The 23,164-nt window shown below is 44.6% G+C and overlaps 1 protein-coding gene across 1 annotated transcript in view; it reads right to left on the bottom strand.

Moving 5' to 3' along the window:
• The window catches only part of LOC141049510 (uncharacterized), a 177,015-nt gene that overhangs the window by 89,316 nt on the left and 64,535 nt on the right, over window positions 1-23,164 (bottom strand). The window contains exons 4-5 of the mRNA XM_073546033.1: window positions 1,692-1,771; window positions 298-411 (exon numbers count right to left, since the gene is read on the bottom strand). Coding sequence (XP_073402134.1) covers window positions 298-411; window positions 1,692-1,771 — 194 coding nt within the window. The remainder of the gene's footprint in view (window positions 1-297; window positions 412-1,691; window positions 1,772-23,164) is intronic.

Here is a 23,164-nt window from a genome sequence, read left to right as displayed (position 1 = left end):
ATATCACTAATACAATCATACGACAGAACATATAATATATATGGAATTCGCAGTGGAATCAATTTGGATTTGCCAATGATGTGTGGCAAAATCTATGACTTAAAAATTTCTCTTCATGTAAACTAATTCTTGAAGTTAATAGCAGAATTATGAATGCAGCTCTGTGTGTTTAATACAGGCCACAACTCAAGATCAAGGGGATGTAAAAAAGCAAAGTATTTGCCAACTTTTAATGTCAACATTTATCATATGGTGCAAATAATATGTTAGAAGACAATGCTATGCCTGAAATCTTACAAGCATTTGCTGTCTTCATATAGGCATTCGCCTCATTCTTGTATTCATTTGCATTGTGAAAACAGTTATTTTCTCCTTGGACGTGTCTTGTCGTTTCAAGAGTTGAGTTGATTTCTATAAAAAATTAGAATTTGGTAGTAATACAGCCATATCTAAAAATGTTACAAAGCTAAATTTACAGCTGTAAAGGATCAAGGCAAGTAAGGAACCCAAACTCATCTGTTGACTATGACCATTCAGTAACCAAATAGTCACAGAAAAAGAACCGTAAAGTTTTCCTTATAAAATAAAAAGGTCCAATTTGACAGAAAATGACAACCTAGGTCTCATCATGGTGCCCATTATTTCACATAAATATATAGGCCCCAATACTTATGCTGTTTCCCTTTTTTCATGGACCCACTAAATTTTTGATAAGGGCACGAGAGGCTACAAAAAGTTGTATTCCGCTTTATGTCCAAATCTTTAGGCTGTAGGATGCCTTGGGAATAGATCAAGGTTAATGGACATAAAAGGGAGTTTAGTGGCACTGACCATTAGTGTATATGGCCCATAGATATGACTGATGGCAGCTCTTTCTGTTTATTGGTACCACTCATCTTTTTTAAGGTAAGAATTCTGAAAGTGGAAACAGCAAGTTGTACTGAATTCAGTTATTAATATAGTACACAGCAAATTCAAATATGTTGATTTCCTTTTTTTAACATTCTTTACACTTTGCTATTTACGTTGGGGAAAAGGGGATTATTTAAACTTTCATAATTATTTTTTTTTACACTTTTAATCGTTCCCTTATGTATATTAAACCTGTGACCCCTTGACTGTCCATGCAATATACTTCAATAGTAAAAGATTGAAGTATATTGAAAAATTACTGGTCTTCTATGAAGCCAACAGGAGGAATACCACAGCAGAAACAGAAGTTTTCGCAAAGCCTCTGGTTGCCAAGGCAACCCTTCAGGATCCTGCAATCACGTCACAAAAGGAGCTGCAGGGTTCTGAAGTGGTGGCTGCCATGTTGGAGGAATATTAATTGGTGCTAAACTTGACATCGGCTTTTAAGGTTTAGCTGATGTGATTGGATCTAGTTCCGATAGCATCAGTTACTCTCAGGTGCCAACTATCTAACAGCTGGCACCCACATTGTCCCTGAATTCGCTCTATTTGGTTACAGGGTATCGCGGTTGTCACTAAAAATACAATTACAACTTGTACTGAAAAGCAATAAAATCCTCATATGGCTATGCCGACTGAAAGAATAAACAGCTATGGTTCTAGGAACACAGAGTTAAAATTAAATGAAAAGGAAAAAAACTTGCTGCGTCCTAAAAGGGGTTGTTCATTACTCAGATATAGATGTGGACTAATGGGGTTAAGTAGCAATATATACAAACCTGTGACTTTATCGCCCCCTAACTGGTCCCTGTTCTTCTTGGAGTCAGCTGAGGTTGGTCTTTGGATACTGTACTGAGACCTGTAACAGAGAGGTACAAATACTGAACGTTGTGTAAATCTAGAAGTGAGAAACAGAGCGCACAATGGGGTGATAAGCAATGGAGGAAGAGTGGGTAAGTGCTGGTTGCGCTCTCCTGGTAGATTGACCGGCACAACTCCTATGTAGGCATGGTGAAAAACAGCTGCTGCCCCGTAGCGGGGAGATAAATCCTCCAGGAGATATTGGATCCAGTTGGATGAACATATAAGGGGTGTACAAGGACTGGTTTGTGCTCCACTTCCCTATACCCGTGTCTCTACGTCTCTGAGAAACTGGTACTGTTAATATGTCCTATAATGCTGCTATATTGTGTATGTGCGATATATGTTATGTGTATTATAATGTGACTCTGTATAATGTATTGCCAATATATGTATATATTCTTTGTATTGAATAATTTTAGGGAGAGTGTAGGATTTAGATTAGCCCACTAGAGGCAGCACAGTAGAATAGAGTAAATTAGGAATTAGATAGACCAATAGGTTTTAGTTAGTAGGGGCTGGGAGCCCGGACAGGACAGTTGAGTCCCGTAACGTTGAAGCAAGGAGCCCAGCCGTCCAGGGCCTATTTGCTGACAGTCACATGGAAGGGTAGGAATACAGGGCAGCATTAAGATGGTAGCGGCTAACTTCGTGCGGACAATCCTAAACGTCCAGGGCGAAACGGACAGGGAACCTTTGAAGCAGGTTGGTCTGGCCAGTCAGGAAACTGCGGTACCGAAGGCGATGGTATGACCCTGTGAAATTTCTAGAGGAGTGAGGGACAGCACAGGGAAAGGCTATACTCTGTGAAGAATCTTGTGCTGTTTATGGGACTAAACTGGACGAGCTGTGTAAGGAACTGAATAAAGTTGTTTTGTTGGAACTAGATCTGGACTCTGACTGTCATTGCGTGGTACTTAAAGGAAGGAGGCCCCTGCAGACTGGAGTGGACTCCTGATGTGCAAGTGAAGCACCAAATGCACAACAGAAGGGACAATGTGTTTATGTGACGGTTGGCCAGGGTGCGACAGAGCAGCCCCTGTTAGCCACGACTACCACCCCCTGGTCCCCGTTACATAGGTGGGCTGCACTGGCTGAGTAAATCAATTCTTCATAAATTATGATGAGGAAAAGGCTTTTTATTAACAACGCGTTTCAATGCTGTACCCTAGTCTTTTTCACATGAAAAAAACAACTGTCATGACATTTGCTTTTTTCACGTGAAAAAGATGCCGATACTGGATCCAAATAGTGAACATTGAATCTCACAGTCATATTACCTTTAGATGTACTTCTGATCAAAAACATTATTTAATTCCGGCTTTAATAGAAAGGCCAGCAGAAAGGACATTAGTGTGGATGCAATTACCGTCTCCACAAAATTATGGAGATGTAGTGTCCAGTAAGTGGGATAAAAGCTGAAGTCCGCTACCCTGTTACAAAATAAGAATTGATAACAAAGACATCTTACTGGTATGCTCTGAATTTTCCAGGACTTCTATTTTATATTTCTGAGTTACGACTTTCCCTGCTGGAGATACATAGAGCTGAGCAACGGTTTAAGCATATTTGAGACGCTTAATAGGATTTGGAAAGAATCCTTAAAACTGACAATGCTATTAAAGTGCCAGTCGCACACATGCCCATAGCTCAGTTAGTGTAACATAAATTGGGAAAGCAAGTGGACACTTTTTTTCTAATCAAGAGGACCTTTCAACAGTTTTCACTCAACTATGCTATATGTTATACCGGAGATGCAGAAATCATGGCTGAGAGCAAGGCTGCCTGTCATTACATGTCTCACAGTGGAAATCATGTTCTTCTGACCTTCTTGGGGGGCTTGTTTTTATTTCCCATGACACCTCCTACTTATGATTGGTCAACATCAAAGCTCCCAGAGAAGAATTTCTGGTAATGCACCCTAGGGCTTATCATCTCTATATATAAAAGTGAATGTATGTATGTATACATGTATGTATGTATGTGTGTGTATATCACCAACCAATCCCTAAGCATCAGAGTGGGACACCAACCAATCACGAAGCATCAGAATGGGACGCGGATGGAGAGCAGGGCTGCAGACGGATATAGCAGGACGGTGCTTGGAGAGCAGGGTTGTGGAGGAAGAGAGCGGGCCTGTGGAGGGAGAGAGCGGGGCTGTGAAGGGAGAGAGCGGGGCTGTGAAGGGAGAGAGCGGGGCTGTGGAGGGACAGCGGGATATGGATGTACAGCGTGGCTGCGGAGGGATAGAATGGGACGGCGGGTGGAGAGCGGGGCTGTGGAAGGAGAGAGCGTGATGGCGGGTGGAGAGCGGGGCTGCGGAAGGAGAGAGCATGATGGCGGGTGAAGAAAACAAAATTAAGACTTTGCAGTGGTCTAGTCAAAGTCCTGACCTTAATGTGATGCTGTGACATGACCTTAAAAAGGAGGTTCATTGGTTCATGCTCCTAAACTTTCCAATGTGACTGAATTACAACAATTCTGCAAATATGAGTGGGCCAAGATCCCTCCAGAGCACTGTAAAAGGCTCACTGTCAGTTATCGCAAATGCTTGATTGCAGTTGTTTCTGCTAAGGGTGACTCAACCAGTTATTAGGTTTAGGGGCAATCACTTTTTTCACATAGGACCCTGTAGGTTTGGATTTCTTTTTCCCTTAATAATAAAGACCTTCATTTAAAAACTGCATTTTGTGTATACTTGTGTTATCTTTGTCTAATATTTACATTTGTTTGGTGATCAAAAACATTTAAAGGGAACCTATCAGTATAATTGAGCTTGAGAAAGGTCCATGTCGCCATATGGGCAATTAAATCACACATGATTTGATCCAATAACTGTGTGCTGCTTCCATTTTTTTATATATTTACTAGGTTTGCTACTTACCTGGGAAGGCTTTGCACCCCACAACTATTTTCTGTGTTTCTGTGTTGCTTTTTGTTTTTTTGTTTATATATATATATATATATATATATATAATCCTGCTTTGAGCAGGGGGTTGGACCAGATGGCCCAGGAGGTCCCTTCCAACTCTACGATTCTATGTATGTATATATATTATATATTATTATTATTATTATTGTATATATATATATTATTCAATATGTAAACTAGGGGCAGGTCACTGAGGGATCAATGACCTGTCAGAAGCCATAGTGATGAATACCTAAGCAGAGCACCACATGAAGACCCCTCAAATGCCGCCCCGGAGCACGTGCATGTCATTAACTCAAAACTGAAAATAAAGATTAAACAACAACCATAAAGCGGATTTCATCAACCAAGGTATCATTCTAATCAGTATAACGGCATCGACCTGACATTGTCTGTGGGTTACTGAGCAAAATACTGCTCACCAGCTCCCTTTAAGTGTAAAAAAAACATAAAAGAATACGAAATCAGGAAGGGGAAAAACACTGACCGTATACTGCACAGAGCCCTCACACAATGGCCATATATTACACACAGCCCTCAAAAACTGGCCGTATACTGCACACAGCCCTCACACACTGGCTGCATGCCGCACAGAAAACTCACACACTGGCTGTTAACAGCATACAGACCTCACACATTGGCCGTATACTGCATACAGCCCTCATGCACTGGCCGTATACCGCATACAGCCCTCACACACTGGCCGGATACCTCATAAAGCCCTCACACTCATTGCTCATATACCGCACACAGCAATGACACACTGGCCGTATACTGTACACAGCTCTCGCACACTGGCTGTATGCTGCACACAACTCTCGCACACTGGCCATAAACTGCACAATGACAGTATACTGCACACAGCCCTCCCGCACTGGCCATATATCGCACAGAGAACTCACACACTGGCATTTTACCGCTCAGAGAGTTCACACACTAGTTGTTTACCGCATACAGCCCACACACACTGGCCGTACACTGCATACAGCCGTTACACACTGCCCGTAAACCATGCACAGCACTCACTCACTGCTCATATACAGTACTGCACACAGCTCTCACACACTGGCTGTATACTGCACACAGCTCTCACACACTGGCCGTATACTGCACACAGCCCTCACACACTGGCTGTATACTGCACACAGCTCTCACACACTGGCTGTATACTGCACACAGCCCTCACACACTGGCCGTATACTGCACACAGCCCTCACACACTGGCTGTATACTGCACACAGCTCTCACACACTGGCCGTATACTGCACACAGCTCTCACACACTGGCCGTATACTGCACACAGCCCTCACACACTGGCTGTATACTGCACACAGCCCTCACACACTGGCTGTATACTGCACACAGCCCTCACACACTGGCTGTATACTGCACACAGCCCTCACACACTGGCTGTATACTGCACACAGCTCTCACACACTGGCCGTATACTGCACACAGCCCTCACACACTGGCTGTATACTGCACACAGCTCTCACACACTGGCCGTATACTGCACACAGCCCTCACACACTGGCTGTATACTGCACACAGCTCTCACACACTGGCCGTATACTGCACACAGCCCTCACACACTGTCTGTATACTGCACACAGCTCTCACACACTGGCCGTATACTGCACACAGCCCTCACACACTGGCTGTATACTGCACACAGCTCTCACACACTGGCCGTATACTGCACACAGCCCTCACACACTGGCCGTATACTGCACACAGCCCTCACACACTGGCCGTATACTGAACACAGCCCTCACACACTGGCTGTATACTGCACACAGCCCTCACACACTGGCTGTATACTGCACACAGCTCTCACACACTGGAGGTATACTGCACACAGCACTCACACACTGACTGCATACTGAATGCAGCGCACCATTGGACATACTGTGGCTGGCAATCACACTGTATATATTGCACACACAGCATACACATATTGCATACTGACGTCACTATTACATTACATATATCACACATTGCTCAGAAATACCACATATGTCACGTATACAATGGACTACACTGAACACTCACTTTGCTAACATCAATGACCAGCAGCAGATCTCACATTTATACTCTACTTTTTTCCATAAATGTGTGCTTCTTGGCTGATGGAAGGAGTGTTGCATGTCATGGGCAGCTTGAGACTTTGCCTCCTCCAGCTAAGTCACACTCCTCTTCACTATGCCCCACCCAACTCCTCCTTCTGAGGTTCTCCTCAATATAGTGCTGCACCTGTACCCCTGTACCTTCAGGTGCAGCACATTCCTGCTTGCAGCTAGCAGAGCTCAAGGGCTACAGCAGAAAGCAAGGTGAGCACTGATTGGCCAATGTTCGGCCAATCAGTGCTGGCTTCATTTAGGTCTCCTGTCTCTGCAGCGCTAGAGCTGGACAGCCATGCACTGAGATGGGAGGAGCAAGAGTCTCCTCAGTGCTGTGAAGGCCCCATCACCTCTCTCTGGTATAACTGCGATCTGACAGCTGAGTGTGCTGAAGCCCAGAGTGAAGGGGAATCGCCTCAACTGCAGTTTGCTTGCCGGTGTCCTGTGCGAACGCACATAGCTATGGTTGGCCATACATTGACAGGTGAGGGGGCCTGGCGCTGACATCAGGCCTCCCTGGCTCACGGGCACAATAGCAGCAACATGGCCTGCCACCATTGGCGGTTTGCCACTGCTAGGGGCTCTCCAAAAGCAGCATGACACCCGCAGACCATTCCATCAAAATAAGCATTCCAAAACGTCTCTCCTTCCTTTTTGAGCCCTGTCGTGCTCCCAAACAGTAGTTTTTCCCCACATGTGGGATATCTGTGTACTTAGGAGAAATTGAACAACAACAACATATTTTGGGATCCATTTGCTCCTGTTACCCTTGTGAAAATAACACATTTTTGGCTAAAAGAATATTTTTGTGGGAAAAATTAGATTTTTTATTTTCAGGGCTCTACATTATAAAACTCTGAAGCACCTGGGGGTTCAAGGTACACAATACAAATCTAGATACATTCCATGAAAGGTCTAGTTTCCAAAATGGGTCACTTGTGGGGGGGTTCCAATATTTAGGCACATCAGGGGCTCTCCAAACGCGACATGGTGTCCTCTCTCGATTCCAGCCAATTTTGCGCTCCAAAAGTCCAATGCTCTCCCTTCCTTTCCAAGCCCTGCCATGCACCCAAACAGTAGTTTTCCCTTACATATGGGGTATTGGCGTACTTGGAAGAAATTTTACTGCAAATGTTATGGTCCATTTTCTCCTGTTGCCCTTGAGAAAATAAAAACATTTGGGTCTAACATAACATTTTTGTGAAAAAAGTTAAATATTCATTATTTCTTTCCACATTCCATTAATTCTTATGAAGAACCTAAAGGGTTAATAAACATCTTCAGTATGGTTTTCAGTACTTTGAGGGGTGCAGTCTTTAGAATGGTGTCACTTGGGTATTTTCTGTCCTATAGGCCTCTCAAAGTCACTTTAAATGTGATGTGGTCCCTAAAAAAATGGTTTTGTAAATTTTGTTGGAAAAATGAGAACTCACTCAAGTTTTAACACCTTCTAATTTCCTAACAATAAAAAATTACGTTTCAAAATTTGTGCTGCTGTAAAGTAGATCTGTGGGAAATGTTATTTATTAGGTATTTTGCGTGACATAACTATCAGGTGTAAGGACATAAAAATTAAAAGTTTGAAATTTGCAAAACGTTCCAAATTTTCACCAAATTTCCAATTTTTTCACAAATAAACACAAGTCATATCGAACCAATTTTACCGCTAACATGCAGTACAATATGTCAAGAAAAAACATTTCAGAATCATTGGGATACACTGAAGCGTTCCATAGATATCACCACATAAAGTGACAGTGGTCAGAATTGTAAAATTTGGCCTGGTCATGAAGGTGAAAACAGGCTTGGGGGGTGAAGGGGTTAAAATATGTTTTCTCTAAATTGCTGCGTTGTGGCTACAATAATGTAGACAATGCCTGATTCATGCCATGGTTTGGACACAATGATTCTACTCAGTGGCGTATCTAGGGGGGGGCAGCCGGGGCAGTTGCCCCGGGCGCAGCCAGCAGGGGGGCGCAGTCGGGCCGCCTAATGCAGCGGTCCGCAGTGTCCTCCCTGGTGGCTGCGTTCTGCCGCCCCCCGGCCTGAGAGTCGGCGGTTCTCTGTGTCAGCTGTCAAGCTGACAGCTGGCGCAGAGAAGGAGGCCGTGCCGGCTCCCAGGGAACAATTGTACTGGCGTCTGTATACAGACACCAATACAAATGAAGCTCTGACCGCCGGGCCAGAGCGACGTCAGCAGCGTGATCAGGTCATGTGATCACGCTGCTGACGTCACTCCCCGGCGCCCAAAGCAAACGCTGGTGGTAAGTGTGCTCCTCTGTGGAGCTGAAGAACCACCGAAGATGGGAGATGAGGGGGTTTTGTAGAGGGGATGGCAGTTAATGTGTGGGGGTATTTAGAGTGGGGATGGGGGTTAATGTGTGTGGGGGTTAATGAGTGGGGATGCCATGGGGTTAATGTGTGGGGGGATTTGGAGTGGAGATGGGGGTTATTTAATGTGATGGGGGTTAATGAGTGGGGATGGGGGTTAATGTGTGTGGGGGTTAATGAATGGGGATGGGGGTTAATGTGTGGGGGTTAATGAATGGGGATGGGGGTTAATGTGTGGGGGTATTTGGAGTGCAGATGGTTATTTAATGTGTGGGGGGATTTAGAGTGGGGATGGGGGTTAATGAGTGGGGATGGGGGTTAATGTGTGTGGGGGTTAATGAGTGAGGATGCCATGGGGTTAATGTGTGGGGGGATTTGGAGTGGAGATGGGGGTTATTTAATGTGATGGGGTTAATGAGTGGGGATTGGGTTAATGTGTGCGTGGGTTAATGAGTGGGGATGCCATGGGGTTAATGTGTGGGGGGATTTGGAGTGGAGATGGGGGTTATTTAATGTGATGGAGTTAATGAGTGGGGATTGGGTTAATGTGTGCGGGGGTTTAAAGAATGGGGATGGGGGTTAATGTATGGGGGCGTTAATGAGTGGGGTTGGGGTTAATGTGTGGGGGTATTTGGAGTGCTGATGGGGGTTAATGAGTGGGGATTGGGTTAATGTGTGGGGGGATTTGGAGTGGGGATGGGGGGTTATTTAATGTGTGGGGGGGATTTGGAATGGGGATGGGGTACTTAATGTATGTGGGGGATGGGGGGATTTAATGTGTGGGGAGATTTGAGGACACAAAATAAAGAGTATGTATGAGGAAACAGTATGGGGGATTGGTGCAGACAGTATGGGGAGCGAATGGGTTAATGTATGTGGATGGACACAGTATGGGGAGTCAGGGATATGTGTGAGCAGACAGTATAGAGAGTGAGGGGGTAAATATATGAGGAGACAGTATGGTGAACAGGTGGGATGCTAGAGGGGAATAGTGTGAGGCCACAGTATATTGCAGATATTTTTATTTAGGGGCATTATAATGACACTTCTATCTTTAAGGGCGTCGTGTGGAGATTTACTGCAAAGACCGGAGAAGATAGAAGTCTACAGAGACGAGATGTGGATGAGAAAACTCATCATGGGGTCTAGAAGAAAAGGAGAATGACTGCAGAGACGATGTCATCTATAAGGTACCTGGATGTAAATATTATTTGTGATACTGACTTATTCTCATGTTTTTATTTGTTAGGAACATTATAGGGGTTGTCCAGGTTTGTGATGAGTCTGCAGTCATTCTATGTGACTGCAGACTTCTGAATTCTCACAGTGATCACTGAACGCTGTCAGGATTCTCTCGTGCCGGTGATTTACATACATGCGGTCACATGCTGACTAGACATGTGTGGCCTCACTCAATGAAAATGAACGGAGCGAGGCCGGGCACGTCTAGTCAGAATGTGGCCAGAAGTATATAAATCACATACTTGTGCTGACATGACTGTACATCGGCAAGGGAGAATCCTAAAAAGTGTGCAGTGCATTTGTTGTGAGAATTCAGAAGCTGCAATGTCAGGGTTCAGCTCTGCAGGTTGCCGTGGTCATCACATGGACACTTCACTCATATGCGATTTTCATAGGTATGGTCCTGTGACAACGAGTTTCTCTTCCTGCTTCTATCAGTTTTTTACTGAACATTGAGAGCATTAGGAAGTGCAGCTCGCAGGTACATGGCTAAGTGTGCAAGTCGCATATGTACTTGGGGGGGGGGGGCGCCGAACCAAATTCTTGCCCCGGGTGCCAGAAAGCCTAGATACGCCTCTGATTCTACTTTCAGGTTCCCTTCAAGTTTCAGGTAGTTTACTATACGCTTCTTATTACTACTAGCAATATCTATGCTCCCATAATCTATATTAATATGAATTATTATAAAGCCCTTAAGCATGTAAAGATTTCTCAGCTCCATCCAAACCTGTGGCTCTTGGAACCACCAATCTTCCAGTAACAGTTATCATCTATTAATGTCAAAGGTGTCAAACTTATAGGTAAAAGAAATGCCTTAGGCTACTTTCACACATCAGGTTTTCGGCGTCAGGCGCGATCCGGCGTCGTGCCGGAATGCCGGATCCGGCAAATGTTTTGTAAAACCTGAAGTGCCGGATCCGGTTTTCTGCCGGATCCGTCTTGTTCTTGACAGACAAAACCGGATCCGTCTCATCTGGTTCATCCGTTTTTCTATCCGTTTTTCTATCCGTTTTTCGACGGATTACGCCGGATCCGGTTTTTAAAATTGACCCTTGTGGCCTTCCGAACGGGATTGGCTACTGGAAAACTAGATATAGCATGTTCCTACAGCCCTTCTTTGACAGGTTGTAGAGAAGAAAGTGCAGGTTGGAGAGAAGAGCAAGTGTTTTTAAAGTGCAAAAAACTTTTTTAATAAAGGTTTTAAACCCAATGGGCATTTTTATTACAAAAAAAAAACATTACAAATCGGTATACTGTGGGGTGGAAATACTGCTGGAGGGGCTGCGGGACACTTCGACACTGGGTGTGTGGAGAGAGGACTGGGATCGTGGTGGGGAAGGAACAGTTAGAGGTGAAGGTGTGGAAAAAGCTACAGAAAGGGTGGACATGTGGGAGGCAGAAGAGGTGGTGGGCGGTGGAGTGGAGGGTTGGGCAGGGACTGTAGGAGCAGATGATGTTGATGGAAAGTTGTATGGGGAAGGAGTTTGGTACGGGGAAGGAGTTTGGTACGGGTTAAGGAGTTTGGTACGGGGCAGGTTGCTGGAAGTGGGGAGATGTCTGGTACTGGTGAGGTTGCTGGTATGTAATAGGAGGGGGAGGATGGAAAGTGGCTGGAGGGGGTGCAGATGTAATAGGAGGGGGAGGATGGAAAGTGGCTGGAGGGGGTGCAGATGTAATAGGAGGGGGAGGATGGAAAGTGGCTGGAGGGGGTGCAGGTGGAGGAACTACAGTGGTGGGAGGTGGAGGTTGGGAGGTAACCTGCTGTAGAGCACCGTGGCACGAATGCATTACATGCATCTGCTGGGTAGGAGATAGTGTTGCCATGCGCTCCACAACAGACCTGAAAAAGGTGTGGTTTGGCGAAGATCTTGCTTCTGAATGCATGGTTTGCAGAAGTGTCTTCACCTCCAGAATGCTGGAGTTGATTTGCTGAAAGCCTGCGGAGATTTGCTCTGACAAGACTTTGAGACAGTTCTGGAAAGATGCATTCAGATGCAAGAACTCTTGCGCATAACTCTTTTCCTGACCCCTCTGCCGCTGCCGCCCAGTACCCGCAGGTGTACTAGAGGTGGCAGGGGCAGAAGGGTGGGGTAAAGGGAAAGCGATCTCCTCACCAGCAGCTTCATGTAATGTAGGCGGCCACGATGCTCCTGTGCTGGTGGATGGGACAGATGGGTCGAATGTGTGGGAAGGCTGGGAAGGTGCAGATGTACCGGGGCGGTCGAAGTGTCCCTCGGTGCCGGTCTCCTCAGGGATCGCCTCAGAAGGGTCCAATCGTGCAGGCTCCCGAGTGCTGCTCACCGTGCTGTGTAATAAAGAGAAAAAAAAACAATTAAAATACTGACATGGTATGGCCCTGGCTGAAAAAAAAAAGTTACATCTAACATTTTTTTCACATGTGGTGTGTAATATTTACCTTCTGGTGAGCATTGTTTCCCGGAGGAACGACAGGGCTTGTGCGTACTTGTACTTGCTCCTGCGTCCTCCAGATCCACTCGGGGCCCGCATCTCTTTATTGAACTCCTTCTTGAAACGATCCCTCACAGACCGCCACCGATTCACAATTCTGTTCCCTGAAACGAGAAAGGAGTGGTTAGTATACAACATCAGTGTTTCACAAACTCCAGTCCTCATGGTCCCCAGGGGTCATGTTTTCAGGATTTCCATAGTAAATAGAAATCCTGAACACATGATCCGTGGGGACCACGAGGACTGGAGTTCGGGAAACACTGGTTTACATCAAGCAACCGGTACTGTATATACTTACGCTCTTTAATCTGGGCCCGAGCTTCGAGGTCCTCCCAGCGGCCCACAAGGAGAGAACAGATTTCCTCCCAGAGTCGTCGGGTAACAATCAGGTCAGCGTGGCGGCGGTCAGCCATATTCCTGAGCGGCTCCCTTTCTCTGACGAGATCGATGAGGCGGTCCACATCAATCCCTCCATCCTCACCGTCAGAGTCGGGAGCACGCTGTGAAGGCTGTTAAAGAAAAAGACAAAAATAACATAATTAGCCTCCACAAAAGAAATGAAATAAAAAGTGCAAAAAAAACAAAGCAAAAATATTTATACTTACACGCTGGTGACCGCCGCGTTGCTGTCGCCGACGACCCTGGGAGGCACTGCGAGGACCTCTTGGCCGAGCACCAGATTGGGAAGACTAGAGAAGAAAACAAAAAATGTTATGTCTTTGGATGTAGGCATTTGTTTGCTGTGCGTGGTCTGCAGAACATTGTTTTCTATGTGTTGTGTGTAGTGTGATGTTGTGTTTCTGCGTTTGATGCAAAAAACTTACGAATTGTGAGCCCACTCCAGGTGTCTGTCCACCCCTTCCTTCTTCTTCTGGGAGCTCCTCTTCATCTTGTGATTCCTGTTTTGAAATAAAAGGCAATGAATAAACATATATTACAGAGATGTTGGATTTTGGAAATAAAAACTTACCGTCAAACGCTGACGATGCGAGGGAGGGCTCCCAGAAGAAGATGTGCTGTCCTGTTGATGGCCAGACTCCATGGCTGTGGGTATTGCTGCTGCCAGGGATGCCATTTCTGCTTTTGCTGCTGCTGCATCTCTTTGGCGGCTGTTGAATAAAGAGAAACAAAGGGCCAATGAATATCTTGATATTCCATGGCCCTAGTTTGGAGGAATGGGGGATTTGATAATTACCGTCTCTCATCTGCTTCTGGACTCCCCTCCCGTTGTTCAGCATGCTGCTCCATTTGGGGTGGTGCTGATGGTGCTGCTGCTGCAGATGTCTGCTGCCTTCTCCTGCTCCTGGTTCTTGGCTTGGGTGGCATGTTGGGTGTGGCTGAGGGTCCCATTGTCTTGCTTTTATATATCTCCTGTGGGCAGAGCTACTGGGCATGCTCAGACCAAAAAAACGGATCCGGCCGCCGGATCAATCTTTCGCCGGATCCGGCGCATTGCGGCGCTCATAGGCTTTCATTGTGTGAAAAAGCCGGACGCGCCGGATCCGGCGGGTACGGCTTTTTCGCCGGAGACAAAAAACGTTACAGTAGACGTTTTTTCCAGACGCCGGATCGCGACACATTGCGACACATTGCAGGATCCGGCGAAAACCGGATGAAACGCATGGCCATCCGGCGCGATCCGGCGCAAATGCAAGTCAATGGGGGGGAAACCGGATCCGGCATTGCATTTCGCCGGATCCGGTTTCTGTCAAAAGCGCCGGATCGCGCCTGACGGCGAAAACCTGATGTGTGAAAGAGGCCTAAGTCCCATCATCATCCAATGGTTAGGGATAAAGAACAGGTGACATTTTTGCACCTAGAGCAGTACATGGAGGCTCCTATGTGACTACCTAGAATACAGCCGCATGGCCTCCTTGTGCTGTCGCAAATGCTCTGTTGGATGCCAATTGCCTCTTCAGAGAGAAAGAGGACTTGAACTCTATAGCGCCACCTGTTGGTAGTAGCGATTCTACAAGTCACAATCGACCCTTTAACGAGTCTTGCAATATGACTTAGGATTATAGCCAAATCAGAATCTCAATTTGCAGACACGGTGTTTCGGGCTATTGGCCCTCGTCAGTGCAAAGTATGAGAACTGATTTGGCTAGGTGAGAGGCTCCGGACTGGGGTCTAAGGGGTAAGGTTTCTCCTTGTGGAGAGTGACATGCCAGCTCTGGCCTGTCAAGGTATGGAGGCTTAGTGTTGGATGCCATATGTACAAAAATATTCTCCCAATTAGTGACTTTGAAACAAATATACTGATTGGGCAAGAATGCGGTGTTCACATGCTCGGTACGCCAAAAAATTGAAGACCATGAATTATTAATATTGCTATGATTTTAAGTTAAACACTTTGAAGCATAAATGCTAAATACAAGGTATCTTTTCTCCTATTTGATCTCATAAATATGCATGGCTATATTAGTAATTTGCTGCATTTATTATCTGTTCTTGTACAGATGGAGGGATTGTTTCATTCTAGCCTAGCACATGATACAATCAATAGGATTTGGCTATAGTATGTATGGCATGTCCTCTCTATGCAGGAGTGACGCGGCATCATCTCCCAGGCACTGCTGATCGCAAGGACTTGAAATATGGCCCGGGAAAGATCACTGTAATATCAGGGTTTTCCTCTTGCTAACAGGAATGATATTTTTTTTTATTTAACAAATGATTTGTTACGATAATCGAATGTGTGCAAACACAAGACCATCTGCTAGATGACACAAAAGTCGTGTTTGATCATTTACTAACAAAGAAAAAGCAAAAATGTAGCGACTGATGTAAATAATATGGTTTAAATTACATGACCTTATTTTTTTAGGTTAGGTTTGTTAGTATAAGGGTATGTGCACACTCTGAGGTTTTTGCTGCGGTTCCACTGCGGTTTTGGCCCTGCGGAACCGCAGCAATTCTGCAGACATGGTACTTTACCATGTAACCCTATGGGTTTTCAAAACCGCTGTGCTCACGCTGCGGTTTTTTCCGCGCGTTTTTTTTCTGCAGTATGCCAATTGTTTCTGCGGATTCCGCTGCGGTTTCACATCTTTAACATAGTAGAGGTGTGAAACCGCAGGCCAAACCGCAGCAAAACCGCAGGTCACTTTACCTGTGGTATTACCTGCGGTTCCGCGGGAAAAAACCCGCAGGTGAGACCGCAGTGTGTGCACATAGCCTAAGTGTACTGGCCAAAAAATAGGTAGAGACAACACAACAAAATATTTCACATAGGAACACATACAGTGCTGTGTAAAAAGTATTCATACCCTGTGAACTTTTCCACTTTTTTTTACTTAATACCCACAAGCTTAAAAGATTTTTATTTGGATTTTATGTGATATACAAAGTAGCAAGTAATTGTGAAGTGTAAAGGAAATGATACATGGTTTTCTAATTACTTTTAAATTAGAAATATGACAAGACCCCTGTTGCTATATCGATGGGAATCCCAGTGGTAGAATCTTTAGCGATCAGATATATATCACCTATCCTATAGAATCCCAGCAACTGGTAGGATCACAGTACCAGACAATAACATCCCAGAATAATTAGAAAGAAAGGAAAGGGAACAGTTGACTAAATACAGTAAAGATTAAAGTACACTCCTAGCCGCTGAGGAAGCTGCAGATGTAGTGGTGGGCAGGGTGAGAAGTTTTATTATGTATCCCCAACTTAGGACCAACCTATTCAATACCTTAGATGTTATTTATTGTGTACATACATATTTTTCTAAACTTGCACCTTATATATTTTATGTTTCGGGATCTTGGATGTTGCATTATACCTACTTAGGCTTTTTAAATTACTGGACCTCATCCATGTTATATCCTGTAATCTAGGTGTTTATTATTCTAGGACCATTGTTGAACTCTGTGGACTGATTAATCCCTTTACAATATTATATATCCCCAGATCCTTTGTAACACTTGATATGTATTGGCCGGGTATGTGGGAAAGGGTCCATATGGTTGTGATGCACCCTCTTTTACATAGGATATGTATGTTTTAAAGGTTTCTTATTGCGTTTTGTCCCATATCACTGTGTTAGCCTCTGTTCACACCATCTACACTGCATGCAGAATTATTAGGTGAGTGAATATTTTGACCATACCATCATTTTTATAAATATTTTCCAACTCCAAACGGTATAAACTTGAATGTTTATTGGGTGAAGTAGATCAGGTGATGTGTATTTGGGTAATGCTGAAGAGTGTGGTCTAAGGATACCAACACCCTTCAAGACTGGGCCAAGAAATATCTGAGGACAGATTTTTCCAAAGGTGTCTTGAACTAAAGTGATGAGAGTGACTCTTAATGGAACAGATGGATTGACCCATGGCTGAATCAGTAATGGGTACGAACCTCCACTTCAATTCAGATGCCAGCAATGTGAGGGGGGAGTACTGCTATAGGCTGGTATTATTAAAGATAAGCTAGTGTGTCCCTGCATGCTGCTCCCCTCCCCCAGCAGGGACCCCGATTCACTCACTGCCGCAGCCCCGCACTCCCTCCTCCTTCTCCTGCTGCCCAGGGTCTGCGCAGTTGGATCTGCCAGAACTTGCAGAGCCAGCCTGTACATCAACCGGATACGCCAACACTTGTCATTCCACTCTGTATATCAGACGGACCTGCCTGTACCAGCCGTGCCATTCTGAATATCAGTTGGTCCTACTTGTACCAGCCACGCCAATCTATATATTAGCAGGACCGCCTGTATCATCCATGACGATATGTATGTTGGCTGGACCCACCTGTACCAGCCATGCCAATCTGTATATCAGCTGGATCTGCCTGTGCCAAACATGCCAATCTGTATATCAGCTGGACCTGCCTGTACCAGCCTTGCCAATCTGTACATCCACCGGAAGCCCATCTGCAGTTGTCACACCAACTTGTGCATCAGCCATACCAGTCTACTTTCGCCAGTGCCTGCCTCCATTAGCTGTCCTCTCCCTTCTGGCCGTTCCAGCTACCAGTTTCTTTGGGTCGAGCTGCTATGCGTCCGTGATCTGTCCTGGAGTAGCACCTGGAATTCATCGGGAGCCAAGACTAATCCCACCATCAGGGGCTCTAGTGAAAAGTCAGGTGCTCACCTTGTCATGCCCCTCCAGGCTCTCCTCAGACCACAGCACAGTGGTTCCACCACTCCCATTACATAGACGTTTTCATGTTGAAGATGGACTCAAAATCAACTCCCAAACCCACTGTCAGCTTTTAGAGGACACTTTCTTTAAGCGGTGGTACAGGAATAAGTCTGTATGAAAGAATAACGAGAAGTACAAAAACTGCAAGGAGACAAAGTGCTGAATAGGGTCTTAGTTGTTTAGCAATATTAACAGAAATGCACAAATTGTGCTCACCTGGTTGGGTTGTGTGCACACAACTGCTTATAGGTTGCTGCAGACCCACAAAAAGATTAATACATAAAAAGAAGGAGTAAATGGGTTGTTCTGATCAAGAAGTTGTATACTTTGAAACTTGTTGACGAATAAACCACATACTACTGAATTGGCGTCTTCCATTATTTCACAACAACGCAGAACAGCTAATCTGCTCTTTCTTTTCATTATAGAATAATGACACAGCCCCTTCCTCACCTATTGAGAACTTGTGGGCCCTTCTTACATGGTAGATTTACAGTGATTGAAAACACTACGCCTCTCTGAACAGTGTCTGGTAGGATGGGGTCGGTGCTGCCAAAAAGGCTGATCGTCAACAGATTAAGAAACTGACAGACTCCATGGATGGAAGGATTATGTCTATCATTGAAAAGAGGAATGGCTGTATTGGTCACTGATATTTTTTTTCGAAAAGTCAGAAATGTATTTTTGTACATTATTTGAGCTGTTTGGTTATTATTCTCACTTTAACAGATGAAAATAAACTATTGAGATGGGAAGATTTATGTTTTTCATTTAGTTTCATACTAATTCTAAACAATAGTTGCCAAATAATTATGCACGAATAAATATTTTCCTAAGAAAGACAAAGCTTGATTTTTACTTTCTAAAATATTCAGGTTTATTAGAATTTTGGATTGACCGACAGCTGTTATTGACAGTTGTTCAATAATAACATTATTCATCAAAAATACAAACTGCCTAATAATTGTGCACACAGTGTACAGTAGACGCTTTACGTATTTGATAGAGCTATTAAAATGTGTGGGGTGTCCTACCCCCATCTTTGCTGTTACTTATTTCTCTTTAATCTTACCATATAAATATACTTTCTGTCATTTCAGTGTGATGCTTTTTAACAATTTCTGCGTGCAGATTTTGTCCAGTTGACGGTGTAGACAATAGAGCGGCCAGGAATGTTTAGTGTTTGCATGGGAATACTTTGTTATACTCGGATTGCTCTGTACTTAAACAGGTCTTGTAGTTTTTAGGTTAATTCTGACTATAGGAATGGAGTTCAGATTCAATCATAGTGTTGTGGAACAGGTAAACCTAGTTTTGTGAAAACGATATACAACTGTGTTTGTTCACTTCCAGATTACAATGATACAAACATAAATATAATGAGCACACCAACATAATTTAGATATGATTTCTGAACAGCTCTATTTGGAGATGTTGGGCTCTGGATAACAAAAATGTGCATCAGTTTAGATTACATGAAACAGAATTATTAGCATTATTTAATCCCTTAAAGCAGCGGTCCCAAAGCTTTCTTACCTTAAAGGGAATCTGTCACCCTTTTTTTGGCCTATGAGCTGCCGGCATCGACATCAGGGACTTATCTACAGCATTCTGTAATGTTGTAGATAAGCCCCTGATGTAACCTGAAAGATAAGAAAAAAGAGTTAGATTATACTCACCCCGGCGTCCGGTCCGATGGGTGTCACCATCCGGTCCGGCGCCTCCCATCTTCATATGATGCCGTCCTCTTCTTTCCTTCCTAGCGTGGCTCCTGCGCAGGCACACTGCTCTGGCCTGTTAAGGGCAGAGCAGAGTCCTGCAGTTTGCAGGCGCCGGGAGATGTCAGAGAGGTCCGGCGCATGCGCACTGCAGCATTCTGCTCTGCCCTCAACAGAGCAGAGCAGTGCACCTGTGCAGGAGACACGCTAGGAAGGAAAGAAGATGAAGATGGGAGGCGCTGGACCGGTCGGCGACACCCATCGGATGCCCAGCATAGCTGATAAAATGGCAAAGCTTTCTCTGTGGATAGCACACAAAGACCTTAGGTGCCTCCCTTCTAAGCAGTGTATGGAAGCCAGTGTCACCATCTTATTGGGAATCTGTCACAACATTTGACCTATCTAAGCTATAGACTGCTGAGAACAGTCCTACCTGTGTGTCTCATATCAGTGTGTGGTTCATGAGAAATCATCTTATCACTTTATATAAATGACTTCTTCCAGGCTCTGGCGTGGATGGTGCCTGGAGATAACTCTGCCTCCAGAGATTATTTTACATGAAGGGGAGTTACCAGTGTGAGACAAGTAACCATCACAGAACAGGAGAATTGAACTTTGTCTCCTTACAAACACATTTTTTTTTGCTTCTCTCTCAGCTCTGCTGTATTGCAACAATATTACAGCTGTCTGTCTGTGAGCTGGAAGCTGAGAGGAATCTGCAGTTGTGTCAGCCATAATCACACACAGCACTGCAGTGAGATCAGGAGAACAGAGTGCCGCCATTACACATTACACTAGCAACACTGGTAACCATTATACATCACACAGGTAACGTCCCCTCATATTAAAAATAAGCTCTGGGGGTAGAGTTATCTCCAGGCACCATTTTCCCCGCAGCCTAAAAGAGGTCACTTATATACAGGAATAAAGGATCATTTCTCAGCAACGACACATCTGAATTGAGACATACAAGTAGGACTTTTTTTTTTTTAGCAATCTATAACCTGTATACCTATATTAATAGATTAGATAGATCAAATATGGTGTCAGATTCCCTTTAAGACTTTTTTTCATAGCTGTTACACTTGATGCTAACGAACCAAACTGCAAATCAGGCACAGAAAGGAAAAGGCAATGAGCCAACAAATACACTGCTCAAAAAAATAAAGGGAACACTAAGATACCACATCGTAGATATCACTGAATGAAATATCAAAGCTGCAAATCTTTATTTATTACATAGTGGCATACGTTGAGAACAAGAAAACATAAAAATGATCAATGTAAATCAAAATTAATATCCTATGGAGGTCTGGATTTGGAAGGATACTCAAAATCCAAGTGGAAAATCAAATTACAGGTTGATCCAACTTCACTGGACAAGGAAATGATGCTCAGTAGTGTGTGTGGCCTCCACGTGCCTGTTTGACCTCCCTACGACACCTGGGCATGCTTCTGATGAGTCAGCGGATGTTGTCATGAGGGATCTCCTCCCAGACCTGGACTAAAGCATCTGCCAACTACTGGACAGTCTGCGGTGCAACGTGACGTTGGTGGATGGAGCGAGACATGATGTCCCAGATGTGCTCAATCGGATTCAGGCCTGGGGAACGGCGGGCCAGTCCATAGCTTAAATGCCTTCATCTTGCAGGAACTGTTGACACACTCCAGCCACATGAGGTCTGGCACTGTCCTGCATTAGGAGGAACCCAGAGCCAACCACACCAGCATGTGGTGTTACAAGGGGTCTGAGGATCTCATCTCCGTACCTATTGGCATTCAGGCTACCTCTGGCGAGCACATGGAGGGCTGTGCGGCCCTCCAAAGAAATGTCACTTCACACCATTACTGACCCACTGCCAAACTGGTCATGCTGAAGGATGTTGCAGGCAGCAAATCACTCTCCACGGCGTCTCCAGACTCAGTCACGTCTGTCACATGTGCTCAGTGTGAACCTGCTTTCATCTGTGAAGCGCACAGGGTGCCAGTGGCAAATTTGCCAATCCTGGTGTTCTGTGGCAAATGCCAATTGTACTGCTCGATGTTGGGCTGTGAGCACAACTCAGACCATTCTCATGGAGTCGGTTTCTAACTGTGTGCAGACACATGCACATTTGTGGCCTGCTGGAGGTCATTTTGCAGGGCTCTGTCAGTGCTCCTCCTGTTCCTTTTTGCACAAAGGCTGAGGTAGCGGTCCTGCTGCTGGGTTGTTGCCCTCCTACGGCCCCCGCCAGGTCACCTGGTGTACTGACCTGTCTCCTGGTAGCGCCTCCAGCCTCTGGACACTACACTGACAGACACAGCAAACCTTCTTGCCACAGCTCGCATTGGTGTGCCATCCTGGATGAGCTGCCCTACCTGAGCCACTTGTGTGGGTTGTAGAGTTTGTCTCATGCTACCACGACTATGAAAGCACAACCAACATTCAAAAGTGACAAAACAGCAGCCAGAAAGCATTGGTACTGAGATGTGGTCTGTGGTCCCCACCTGCAGAACCACTCCTTTATTGAGTGTGTCTTGATAATTGCCAATAATTTCCATCTGTTGTCTATTCAATTTGCACAACAGCATGTGAAATTGATTGTCAATCAGTATTGCTTCCTAAGTGGACAGTTTGATTTCACAGATATTTGATTTACTTGGAGTTATATTCTGTTGTTTAAGTGTTCCCTTTTGTTTTTTTGAGCAGTGTATACAGAAAGTAACATCATCTGTATTAGATAAAATGTTCTATTACCAAGAGATGAACACATGACTTTTGGATATGTGACGGATCCCCACTGTATCTTAGAACAACCATAACTACAGTAAACCTAGGCACTAGAATAAATACACAAAAGACATTATTTTGGTTGTCAATATGGCCACAGCTTTATTTAAATTACATGATTAAACAATCACAGTAGGAGTCAGGTGAAGTGCTAGTACATTAGGATTCACAAGTGCTGTGATATCCCCAGCTGTCTGACATACAGCACCAGGACAGACAGCCATAAAGGGGCGGCACGCACTGGCTTGCCATTCAAGCAGAGCCAGTAAACTTTCAGAACACCAATGATCCTATATCCTCACTCATGTGATTAACCACTGTGCCCACCCCTGATTGATGTTACCATTACAACGTCCTTGAGGCTGATCACCAAATCTCACCACCATGAGGTTTTACATCCTCTATTAGTTACAATGATGTTAATAAAAATGTTTTGATTTTATCCTTGGAGCGGGACTTTTTTACTGAAACAATAATTTCTTAATCCCACTAGCTACTTCCCAAAAAATGATGAGTATATATAAAGAGAAAGATATTATAAATAGGGAGTAGTTAAAAGCTATACACAATATAACATCAACATTATACAGTGGGTACGGAAAGTATTCAGACCCTTTTAAATTTTTCACTCATTGTTCCATTGCAGCCATTTAGTAAATTCA

The sequence above is a fragment of the Dendrobates tinctorius genome, unplaced genomic scaffold, assembly GCF_039654945.1.
Source record: "Dendrobates tinctorius isolate UK_male_01 unplaced genomic scaffold, ASM3965494v1 ptg000144l, whole genome shotgun sequence".
NCBI classification, from domain to species: domain Eukaryota; kingdom Metazoa; phylum Chordata; class Amphibia; order Anura; family Dendrobatidae; genus Dendrobates; species Dendrobates tinctorius.
Note: the sequence above shows the minus strand (reverse complement) of the source record. Positions and strands in the feature narration are given on the sequence as shown.